This window comes from Dreissena polymorpha, chromosome 1 (genome assembly GCF_020536995.1).
Source record: "Dreissena polymorpha isolate Duluth1 chromosome 1, UMN_Dpol_1.0, whole genome shotgun sequence".
NCBI lineage: Eukaryota > Metazoa > Mollusca > Bivalvia > Myida > Dreissenidae > Dreissena > Dreissena polymorpha.
In genome coordinates, this window is record NC_068355.1 from 49,525,646 (window position 1) to 49,538,013 (window position 12,368).

At 37.5% G+C, this 12,368-nt stretch overlaps 1 protein-coding gene across 5 annotated transcripts in view; it reads right to left on the bottom strand.

Annotated features, from left to right (window-relative positions):
- The window catches only part of LOC127879630 (isoleucine--tRNA ligase, cytoplasmic-like), a 56,216-nt gene that overhangs the window by 7,691 nt on the left and 36,157 nt on the right, over window positions 1–12,368 (bottom strand). For all 5 annotated transcript variants that reach the window (XM_052426613.1, XM_052426603.1, XM_052426630.1 and 2 more), the window contains 11 exons: window positions 11,160–11,246; window positions 10,766–10,849; window positions 10,097–10,241; window positions 9,453–9,573; window positions 9,019–9,188; window positions 7,037–7,158; window positions 5,585–5,687; window positions 5,062–5,145; window positions 2,786–2,902; window positions 1,348–1,515; window positions 125–220 (listed from right to left, as the gene is read on the bottom strand). In XM_052426613.1, the coding sequence (XP_052282573.1) occupies window positions 125–220; window positions 1,348–1,515; window positions 2,786–2,902; window positions 5,062–5,145; window positions 5,585–5,687; window positions 7,037–7,158; window positions 9,019–9,188; window positions 9,453–9,573; window positions 10,097–10,241; window positions 10,766–10,849; window positions 11,160–11,246 (1,297 nt within the window). The remainder of the gene's footprint in view (window positions 1–124; window positions 221–1,347; window positions 1,516–2,785; window positions 2,903–5,061; window positions 5,146–5,584; window positions 5,688–7,036; window positions 7,159–9,018; window positions 9,189–9,452; window positions 9,574–10,096; window positions 10,242–10,765; window positions 10,850–11,159; window positions 11,247–12,368) is intronic.

Genomic DNA, 12,368 nt, shown 5'->3' on the forward strand with positions numbered 1-12,368 from the left:
GCTGTCCTTGAATAGCCTATGTGGAGTGCAGGAGCAAATTTGGGACGACACTTTATGCACATGCACTAAGCCCAGCTCAAATACATGTTTACTGTGAGTTGTCACTGGTTATGTGGGTATGTACCTGCTTCCTGAGTTTCTGTATGCGGTTGATGACCTCCCTGGCCACACCTTCGTCCAACAATGTCTGATCAGGGGTCACATCCACCAGCACCAGCACCTGACACACATAACAATAGAAAAGGCTTTCACGTAACCATAGAGAGAGAGAAAAGTAACTTGACTACATTGAAGGGAAAAAACATAAATCCCATATAAGTTTAAAATGTTTTGCAAAATATATATTTTGGCGAATATTAGAGGAAAAATAGTTAGATTTAACAAGATGTGTTTGTTAAACACAATGTCCCCCTATATGACGTTTGACCTTGAAGGATGACCTTGACCCTTCACCACTCAAAATGTGCAGCTCCATGAGATACACATGCATTTCAAAGATAAAATTGCTAGCTTCAATATTGCAGAAGTGACATTACATGAGCAATTTTGACCCATATATTTGACCTTGAAGGATGACCTTGACCTTGACCTTTCACCACTCAAAATGTGCAGCTCCATGAGATACACATGCATGCCAAATATCAAGTTGCTATCTTCAATATTGCAAAAGTATTCATAAAATAAGCGATTTGGCCCACAAATATTTGACCAATGACCTTGAAAGATGACCGTGACCTTTCACCACTCAAAATGTGCAGCTCCATGAGATACACATGCATGCCAAATATCAAGTTGCTATCTTCAATATTTCAAAAGTATTCATAAAATAAGCGATTTGGGCCACATATATTTGACCTCTGACCTTGAAGGATGACCTTGACCTTTCACCACTCAAAATGTGCAGCTCCATGAGATACACATGCATGCCAAATATCAAGTTGCTATCTTCAATATTGCAAAAGTATTCATAAAATGAGCGATTTTGGCCACATATATTTGACCTCTGACCTTGAAGGATTCCCTTGACCTTTCACCACTCAAAATGAGCAGCTCCATGAGATACACATGCATGCCAAATATCAAGTTGCTATATTCAATATAGCAAAAGTTATTGCAAAATGTTTAAGTTGGCGCAAACAGACCAAACAACCAACCAACAGACCAACCAACCAACAGACAGGGCAAAAACAATATGTCCCCCACTAATATAGTGGGGGACATAAAAAGACTTCAGTTTAATTTGTTAAAAATCAATTTTAGATAAATAATGGACCATAAATATGCACAAGAAGAGATGATAAATTATGTTCTATAAGCCAAAACACAGTCATCCCTCAAATTGAGTACCTGAGGGTCAGCGTGGGCATCGTACTGCTTGGCCCCAGTTTCGCTGTCAAACTTGTACATGAGGCGGAGGTCGCCCTCCTCAAGACGATGTCCCAGTACAGTGATTTCCCCAGACTGCTGGTACGCCATCAGGTCCTTGTCTGTCAATGACTGGATGGATTTGTGGACCTGATATATGTGTGACTTTCTTTAAAATAGGCTTCTTTGATAGAACATTAGACTGACTTAAATAATTTAAGCAGCATTAAGTTAATAAACATTTACTTCTGAAAACAGCTGATAAAGATCGTTAATACAATATTTTTAATTGTAATCCAATTATTTTTACAGTGGAGCATAAAAAAGGACCACACGTTACATTACAGACATAACATCAAATAAAGGATTAAACCTTTCTACTAAACTTAAGATTCTCTTTAGAAACATTCTGCAAATCTGCTTACAGTAGCCACAGAGTGGAATGATTGCAAACATTCTGCTTGTTATTAAGCTGGTATTCACGCAGAAACCCTTTAAAAAATGTTATCATTCATATATATGGCCTCATTATTACAAGCTAAAGTTTTTATCTTTTCTTTTCAACCCAATCCTTATCAACACTGAAATGTAGTGAGCTTTCTCCCTTATCTGTAATCAACACTGAAATGTAGTGAGCCTTCTCCCTTATCAACACTGAAATGTAGTGAGCATTCTCCCTGAAATGTAGTGAGCATTCTCCCTTATCTGTAATCAACACTGAAATGTAGTGAGCATTCTCCCTGAAATGTAGTGAGCATTCTCCCTTATCTGTAATCAACACTGAAATGTAGTGAGCCTTCTCCCTTATCAACACTGAAATGTAGTGAGCATTCTCCCTTATCAACACTGAAATGTAGTGAGCATTCTCCCGTATCAACACTGAAATGTAGTGAGCATTCTCCCTTATCAACACTGAAATGTAGTGAGCCTTCTCCCTTATCAACACTGAAATGTAGTGAGCATTCTCCCTTATCAACACTGAAATGTAGTGAGCATTCTCCCGTATCAACACTGAAATGTAGTGAGCATTCTCCCGTATCAACACTGAAATGTAGTGAGCATTCTCCCTTATCAACACTGAAATGTAGTGAGCATTCTCCCTTATCAACACTGAAATGTAGTGAGCATTCTCCCGTATCAACACTGAAATGTAGTGAGCATTCTCCCTTATCAACACTGAAATGTAGTGAGCATTCTCCCTTATCAACACTGAAATGTAGTGAGCATTCTCCCTTATCAAAACTGAAATGTAGTGAGCATTCTCCCTTATCAACACTGAAATGTAGTGAGCATTCTCCCTTATCAACAGTGAAATGTAGTGAGCATTCTCTTTGGTATCTCTTAAGTCATGAGGCAAGCTTTGAGATCTGGCATTGTCTTAGTCATGGGGCTAGGTATCACATTTCATGTGGGTTCCTACATCTTTGAAGTCTTGTTTCAGTTTGGTTCCCAGTATGCGGTGGTCTGGTTCAGCATGAAGCCGGGCACCATACTTCTCTTTGTCTGTAGATGTGGTCAGACTCTTTACATTCAATTCCTGAAAGGGCACCAAATTGGTTTGCAGATGTTTATCATACCATAAATTATGTATCAAACAAGCAAATTCGTTGAATTGATATCCCCCGCCAATATGCTTCTTGACACAAAAGTGTTATATCTGACACTGAAAAAAGCACTTTTCCAAGATAGAAAGGGCCATAACTCCTTTATTAACAGATGGTGTACAATGTCATTTGGCGTGCATCATCCTATTATCCATTTATATACTCATACCAAGTTTCAATGAAATCCACCAAAGCCCTTCCAAGATATGGCTCCAGACGGATGGACGGACGGAAAGACGGACGGACAATGCCAAAACAATATCCCTCCGCCTATGACGGGGTATAATAAGCACCGAAAACACTTTAGTCTTAAAACGATTCAACTCTTACAAAGACTGGATTTTGCGTAGCCTTACAATGCAACATATAGGTTATAGTTTTATTAATAACAGCAGTTTCAGAGTCTAGTTTTGAATGTCTCTAGCACAAAATTGTATCAATTATTTTTGTAAGAGTGTATACAACCCATCAACATGAAACTTGTTTGTAAGATAACTCCCTTTAACGGAAGGTGCAGTACACAAGAAATGTGGCTCTGCACCTTATGGAGTTGTTGCCCTTTGTTTATTTTCTTACATAATTTTTGTCCATAGCATAATTCTAAGACATTGTTTACAAAGCTTTGTAACATTATTGCCCAGTTTAAGTACGATATGAGCTGTCAGGCAACATATAAGCACCACTGCTATGATAAGAACAAATAACAAAAAATATGAAATCTAAGAATATTTATGCATTTAACCTTTTTATGTCCCCCACCACTATAGTGGGGGGGGGGGGGCATATTGTTTTTGCCCTGTCTGTTGGTTTGTTGGTTTGTGTGTTTGCGTCAAACTTTAACATTTGCCATAACTTTTTCAATATTGAAGATAGCAACTTGATATTTGGCATGCATGTGTATCTCATGGAGCTGCACATTTTGAGTGGTAAAAGGTCAAGGTCATCCTTCAAAGTCAAAGGTCAAATATATATCTTCAAAGCGGCTCAAAAGGGGACATAGTGTTTTTGACAAACACATATATTGTTTACGTTTACTTTCAGATGTACTGAATTGCAAGTTAATTACTTTAAATTGGCTAAGTCAGTGCAAATAAGTTCCCTTCTGTGTTACTTTTTACTTTAGTTTTGTTGAAAACATTTCAAATGGATGTTTAAACATATTGAAATAGCAATTTTTACCAACAGAATATGAAAACTGAGTAATTGGTAATAATGTGGAATATCTATTATCATTTACATTCATCAAAAGGAAATGTTACACCCATAACCTGTCTCATATATGTTGACTTTCTGCCCAACAGCAATAATAAGAGGTTATCCCCAGTCACACTTTGCGTGACATAACAAGCAAATTCGTTGAATTGATATTCCCCGCCAAAAAATAATTTTGTGACAGACAGCGGACTGACAGACAGACGGACAACGCCAATTCTATATCCCTTAAGTTATTGTGGGGGATAAGTTAGTAACCACTTTATTTTGATACATACAGAAAAATTTTACAGCATTCATGAAAACAATCTACACTAACTGTATGGTTGTTTGACAAGGGAAATTATCTTCAAAATGTGTATATTCTTTAGTTAACCCTTTTACAATCAGAAACAACGTAAAAATGGCTAAATGCAACCAGCATAAATTCGGCACAGCCAGCCTGCTAGTAACTCGCAGTCTGTTCAGGTGCTGTTCATCAGCCTTTAAAACTTCAATCTTGTAAGAAAGGTCTCTCATCTATTTTTATTTTCTAATTGACTGCAAACGTGTTAAAATGCATATCCCAGAGTCGAAGGATTAATGGTCCTGTTCAGTAATTGCACCGTGTTCTGAGAAAACTGGGCTTAATGCATGTGTGTAAAGTAAAGTCCCAGATTAGCCTGTGCAGTCCGCAGAGACTAATCAGGGACGACACTTTTCGCTTTTATGGTATTTTTAGTTTCAAGACAGTCCCTCCTTACTGAAAATCAAGTTTAGATGGAAAGTGTCGTCCCTGATTAGCCTGTGCTAATCTGGGATGACACTTTACACACATGCATTATGCCCAGTTTTCTCAGAACAAGGCCCAATTGGTCCTCAAACTGTATACAAGCCTCACCTCAACAATATAGGACTCTAGAGCCTTGATGTCACTCAGTGTGGCAGGGTCACTGGCTATAGCCACAACCTCCTTCAGGGGGTACTATAATTAAATATATTGTAATTCTAATTGTAATATAGCTTCCAGGGTTTTTTATAGCCATTTTGGGAAAAGGAAAAGATTAAATTAGGATTTTTTAAACAATACAAAATGGCAAATGTAAAAAAAAATTATCGACAAAAAGGACCAAATTGGAATTTTTTTATCAACAAATATTGACACAACAAGTCATTTTCTGGCCATATTGGGAAAAATCATAAATTATAGTTATATAATTTGTTAGATGTTTAAGAAATAAAATTGAGATATAATAATCATCAGACTCTTCTTGGGATTGGGTCCGTTTAATGGCCTTTTTTACATAGCAGAAAAAAATCCAGGCTCTATAAACAGAAAAGTAACAAACGAGCCCAGATTCATACTTTTTGTTTACTAATTTTAATTTTTCTGTGTAGAGCTAGGCAGCATGTGGACTGGTTACCTTGAGAGGCAGTGTATTTCTTTCTCGAACCAGTCTGCCCAGTTCTATCACAGACTGCATCCTGGACACTGCAGCCTCTATGGTTGTATCTATCAGCTCCTCCCTGCAAGCATGTCAGGGGTAGAACATGTACGTAAACACATAGTATTGTGCAGGTTTCATCAATGTTGTGTTGACTGCCAAAACTAAATTTAAACAACACTGTAATAATAATATGTAATACCCGATACAAGACAAAAATGACATCCTTATTAAAGCTCCTTTGATATTGTGGGAAAAAACACACACAATTTAATGGTTCACAACTTCACATTATGATAAAAATGTATCTGAACACATACTTTCCTCTCTAGCAGGATATTCTAATTACATGTAAACATGACAAACATATAAAAGATTGAAGTGTCTATCCTTGATTGTCTTGCAACACAAAGTAAGGGCATCACCATACAGTGCAGTCTATTTTAATTTCAGCAAAACATAAGTGTCCTGCTATCACAACTTACCTGGGTTCAGGTATCAAAGTGTAGAATACACAACTCAACTTGGTTCAGGTAAATTAGTGAAGTGCACACAATTCACCTGGGTTCAGGTATCATAGTGAAGTGCACACAATTCACCTGGGTTCAGGTATCATAGTGAACTCAACTGTGTTCAGGTATCATAGTAAAGTGCACACAATTCACCTGGGTTCAGGTATCATAGTGAAGTGCACACAACTCACTTGGATTCAGGTATCATAGTGAAGTGCACACAATTCACCTGGGTTCAGGTATCAGTGAAGTGCACACAATTCACCTGGGTTCAGGTATCATAGTGAAGTGCACACATTTCACCTGGGTTCAGGTATTTTAGTGAACTCAACTGGGTTCAGGTATCATAGTGAAGTACACGAAACTCACCTCTGTTCAGGTATCATAGTGAACTTACCTGGGTTCAGGTATTGTGGTGAAGTGCACAAAACTCACCTCAGTTCAGGTATCATAGTGAACTTACCTGGGTTCAGGTATTGTGGTAAAGTGCACACAACTCACCTGGGTTCAGGCATCATAGTAAAGTGCACACAACTCACCTGTGATCCTGTATCATATTGAAGTGCACACAACTCACCCAGGTTCAGGTTTCATAGTGAAGTGTGCACAATTCACCTGGGTTCAGGTTTCATAGTGAAGTGTACACAATTCACCTGGGTTCAGGTTTCATAGTGAAGTGTATACAACTCGCCTGGGTTCAGGTATCAAAGTGAAGCCTACAAAACTCACCTGTGATCCTGTATCATAGTGAAGTGCACACAACTCACCTGTGATCCTGTATCATAGTGAATAGCACACAACTCATCTGGGTTCAGGTATCATAGTGAAGTGCACACAACTCATCTGGGTTCAGGTATCATAGTGAAGTACACACAACTCACCTGGGTTCAAGTATCATAGTGAAGTGTACTCTACTCACCTAGGTTCAGGTATCATAGTGAAGTGTACACTGCGGGTGTCCTGTCCCTGTACGTATGCGGGGTCCAGCAGGTGGCGTAGATTCTGGAACATCAGCTCTGTGATGTACGGGATCAAGGGGGCCTTCAAACAGACATTAACCAACATTTGACAGGAGAGATTATATTGTTTGTTTGCATTTTCTACAGTATTTCAGTAATATAAATTTTAAGTCAGTTAACCCAAAGAAAATTGTGCTTGGTAAGCATATTTACGAGTACAAAGTGCACATCTTGTATCAGTAACTAACAACTGCATACTAAAATGAGGTAGCCAGAGATTGGCTGTAGAAATAATTCCATGACCAATCACCACTTTAGTTATGTAACAAACCCAGAATCAAACCCATGATTCTCACACTTGTAGTCCACTGCTCTACCAACTACGGTAGACAGACTGGTTAAGATGGGCCATTATATTCTTTACATGATTACATGATTACCATTGGACTGAGATAATTCTGTGTACAGGGTGGCAAAATTATGGGAAAACTTTTGTGTGCCCCAATAATATTGCATTGGTGAGCAAATGTAAGTGTGAGCTTTTTGTTGTTGATATTTATCATTTCAATATATAAAACTACATGTATATAGGTTTGTACAGGTGATTTGAATGATTATCAAACTTGCCTGAAATATTTTGCCAGACGAGACATTTTTAAAGTTTGTGAAAAGCAAACATGAATGAAATATAACATTTTGTTAGATAATATAAGAGCCACAACAGTTTAACTCTGATTCATGATAACTCCATGCTGCATAAATCCTGGGGAGATTCTTCCAACTTTACAAAGAAAACACATTGTTATGAAGACTTAAGACGACAATAATTGACATTGGTCATAGAATAGACATGAGCACTTACCATGACCTTGGTCATAGAATAGACATGAGCACTTACCATGACTTTGGTCATAGAATAGACATGAGCACTTACCATGACCTTGGTCATAGAATAGACATGAGCACTTACCATGACTTTGGTCATAGAATAGACATGAGCACTTACCATGACTTTGGTCATAGAATAGACATGAGCACTTACCATGACCTTGGTCATAGAATAGACATTAGCACTTACCATGACCTTGGTCATAGAATAGACATTAGCACTTACCATGACCTTGGTCATAGAATAGACATGAGCACTTACCATGACCTTGGTCATAGAATAGACATTAGCACTTACCATGACCTTGGTCATAGAATAGATATGAGCACTTACCATGACTTTGGTCATAGAATAGACATTAGCACTTACCATGACCTTGGTCATAGAATAGACATGAGCACTTACCATGACTTTGGTCATAGAATAGACATAAGCACTTACCATGACCTTGGTCATAGAATAGACATGAGCACTTACCATGACTTTGGTCATAGAATAGACATGAGCACTTACCATGACCTTGGTCATAGAATAGACATGAGCACTTACCATGACCTTGGTCATAGAATAGACATTAGCACTTACCATGACCTTGGTCATAGAATAGACATGAGCACTTACCATGACCTTGGTCATAGAATAGACATGAGCACTTACCATGACTTTGGTCATAGAATAGACATTAGCACTTACCATGACCTTGGTCATAGAATAGACATAAGCACTTACCATGACCTTGGTCATAGAATAGACATGAGCACTTACCATGACTTTGGTCATAGAATAGACATTAGCACTTACCATGACCTTGGTCATAGAATAGACATGAGCACTTACCATGACTTTGGTCATAGAATAGACATAAGCACTTACCATGACCTTGGTCATAGAATAGACATGAGCACTTACCATGACTTTGGTCATAGAATAGACATGAGCACTTACCATGACCTTGGTCATAGAATAGACATGAGCACTTACCATGACCTTGGTCATAGAATAGACATGAGCACTTACCATGACTTTGGTCATAGAATAGACATTAGCACTTACCATGACCTTGGTCATAGAATAGAGGACTCCAAACAGCGAGGTTAGAGCATGCAGGCAGTCGTCTGCCCCTGTGTCGCCCTTCAAACGCTTCCTGTTCATGCGAACATACCAGTTGGTCAGCTGGTCAACAAACTTCACCAGTCTTGGCATCACTGTGTACAGTCGATATGCTGGGGAAGGATACAGATTATGTTACAAGACTGCTTCGTGAAATAAGCTCATGATTTTATTAAATTTTTCCGCTTTAATGGAGTTTTTAGTTAAAAGGAAGTCTTTTCTTAGCAAATTCCAGTTTAGGTGTTAAGTCTCTCCCTGATTAGCCTGTGCAGACTGCACTTTACCCACATGCATTTAACCCTATTTTCCCAGAGCCGCGCTCATATGTTTTAAAATATTTATGTTCTATTTTTATAATTTGATAGTGTGTGCCATACCTGTCATCTCGGTGCGGACGTACTTGATGAGTGACTGAGTGAAGGAGAGAATCCATCGGTCCATGTAGTTCTCTGAGGTGCCCAACTTCTCCGGTCTGTACTGCAGGGAAACGCCTTCCTCCTGGACACAATATAGCAACAAATATGAGCCTCTGGAAAAATGGGGCTTAATTCATGTGCAATAAGTGTCGTCACGGATTAGCATGTCCAGTTGGTACAGACAAATCAGGAACGATGCTTTCCCTTTTGTGGTATATTTTGTTTAAAGGAAGTCTCTTCTTAGTGAAAATCCAGTTTAGGCAAAAAGTGTTGTCTCTGATAAGCCTCTGTGGACTGCACAGGCTAATCTGTGAAGACACTGTACACATATGCTTTAGCCCAATTTTCCCACAGCAAAGCTCATATAACACCAGGCAACAAGGCCAACATGCTAAGATTGTTTATTTACTTTCACATAAGATATACATTTTTCAAGCTTAGCTTCAATTTGGTGGAAAATTTCAATATTTCAAAAAAATAATCTTTGTTTGTTTCTTTGGTCCCTGCTATAAATGGGCTCTTGCAAGGGGTTTCATTAATTCTTAAAGCACGCAACGTTTTTCCAAAGAAGGGAACAATACTCTTCAAGCAAGATATGTACTCACCCTTTGGAGCCTCTCAGCGTTCTGCATGAGGAACCGGTAGGCGTTGTACCACGGCAGGAAGACATCCTTGAGCACGTCTCGCACCCCTTCCTCCTTGAACTTCAGGGAGTCTGCACGCACAGCGGGAGAGTTGCACAGGTACAGCCTGGGGCACCATGAACATGCTCATTAGAAGAACATAAACAAATCATGAAATTTATTGAAAGTCTTCTTTTTTATGGTTAATTCATTTTGGGCTTTTCATAGTGTGTTGTTTTTTTTAACAAATCTGAGTTAAATTCTTCTTTCTTATGAGATGGTGATCACTTGTCCATCCTCTATGTCCGGGCAATTGCAAGCCAAGGTTTATGCTTATGGTATGTTTTTTTGTATTTGCTGACTTTACTGATACATCAAGATGATGCACGGAAATACCTCCATACATTCACGTTTAAAAATAAACACATCAGTTTGAACCACAACCATACAAAATTTAACCACTCTCTAGCTGCTTACCACTAAAACCAATCTTCAAAGAAAGAAAACAGGTAATACAAGGTGAGTAAATACTTTATATTGAATAAAAATAATACATTTAAAAAAAACATTTATTCAAAGTTGATTATCACAATAATGTTTGTGATATGAAACTAAATTGTCAAACTGCAGAGGTTATCTATCATCACTCACCTGAGTGCATCTGCTCCATACTTGTTTACGACCTCCATGGGGTCAGGATAGTTCTTTTTCCTCTTGCTCATCTTCTGTCCATCTCTGTATAAAACAATCAATTCAAATTGCTTATTTACGATAAAAGTGAGCAGAGAAAAATGTCCCAGACTGGCATCAACAATTTGCAGTAACTGAGTAAGAATGGGCCAGTCAAAATTTTGCATAACAGACTAATAATTCTGTAACACATCACCACACATAGGGACTAAATTTACTTGTCAGTAATTTATTTAAACCATGAAGCAAAATGAAATAGTGACATGTTCTTCCAGACGTTTGTTCAAATTGTCATATTGATTCAAATAAATGTTCATTTCTCAATCTTCATAAAGTTGGAGTATGTGTTACTTACGCGGCCAATACAAGTCCATTGCAGACCAGATTTTTAAATGGGGGTTTACCGAACAACAGAGTTGACAACACAAGAAGGGTGTAAAACCTGCAAAAAAATAAAAATAATAATCACTTTCTTGTTATTCTTTTTTAAAGCTGAACTTGTAATTTTTTAACTTCAATAATCCACCAGTAATCTGCTTTGCCAGCCATGGAGGTACATGTGTAACAGTGTGAAATCTCTAGATACTGGTAGTCTTCATGCAGTGACTCAGATTATATAACTTAATATGACTGTACACTTTTTCAATCTATTTCAGGACAACAGAATTTGAAACAAATGCATTTTTTCTTTCTGAACAGATCAAGCTGGCTCTTGACAAAAGCCGGAAATCTGACCAGAGAAATGCTTGGCCTGATACAAATAATTTCTTACATTTGTTATCTTAATTAAACTTTTTTTTTTAATAATTGAACTTACTGTACAAAAAAGAAAATGTTTTAAAGGTTGAACTTGGTTTCAACTTAAATTACTGACCTATCAGAATGCTTGTAAAGTTCCGAATTTGATCTACATCTGTCAGTGCTCACTCTGGCCTTCAGAAAATAATAGCCAAAATTTTTTTACTTAAAAAAATAATAGCTAAAACATATGCGGACTTTTCCGCAAAACGGAACTGAACGCAAAAAGAAAGAAAAAACAATGAATCTCATTTTATCTATGTTTTATTAAATGTATATCTATTGGATTAAAGTTATAATATAAATATACCGGTACACTTAAAAACAAGCATAATATCAGTGTGTCATTTTCTTATAAAATATTATCATGGCTTTACAATAAAGAATACAATCAATGCTGTGAGTGTGACTTAACAAACCAGATCTCAGCTACAGTTACATACACATAAGAATTAAGGGCAGAGGCCCCAACCCACCCAGAGCCCTTACTAATTATACAATTTTTTATAGTTTTTCCAATTGCAATTTTTGGTGAATACAACTTGAAATATTATAATACAACTTGAAATATTATAAACCACACCTTCCGTATCACCACATGTGTATTCGTCATTCTATTTTTGCTATTATGAACTTCGAAAATAAATCATAATCGACGAAAAAAATACAGTATCCGAAAACGGTAATCCGAATAATTGTACGGTTTTGCACATGAAATATGCATAATATCAAATATTAATATGCATAATCTAAAATGTGCATATCG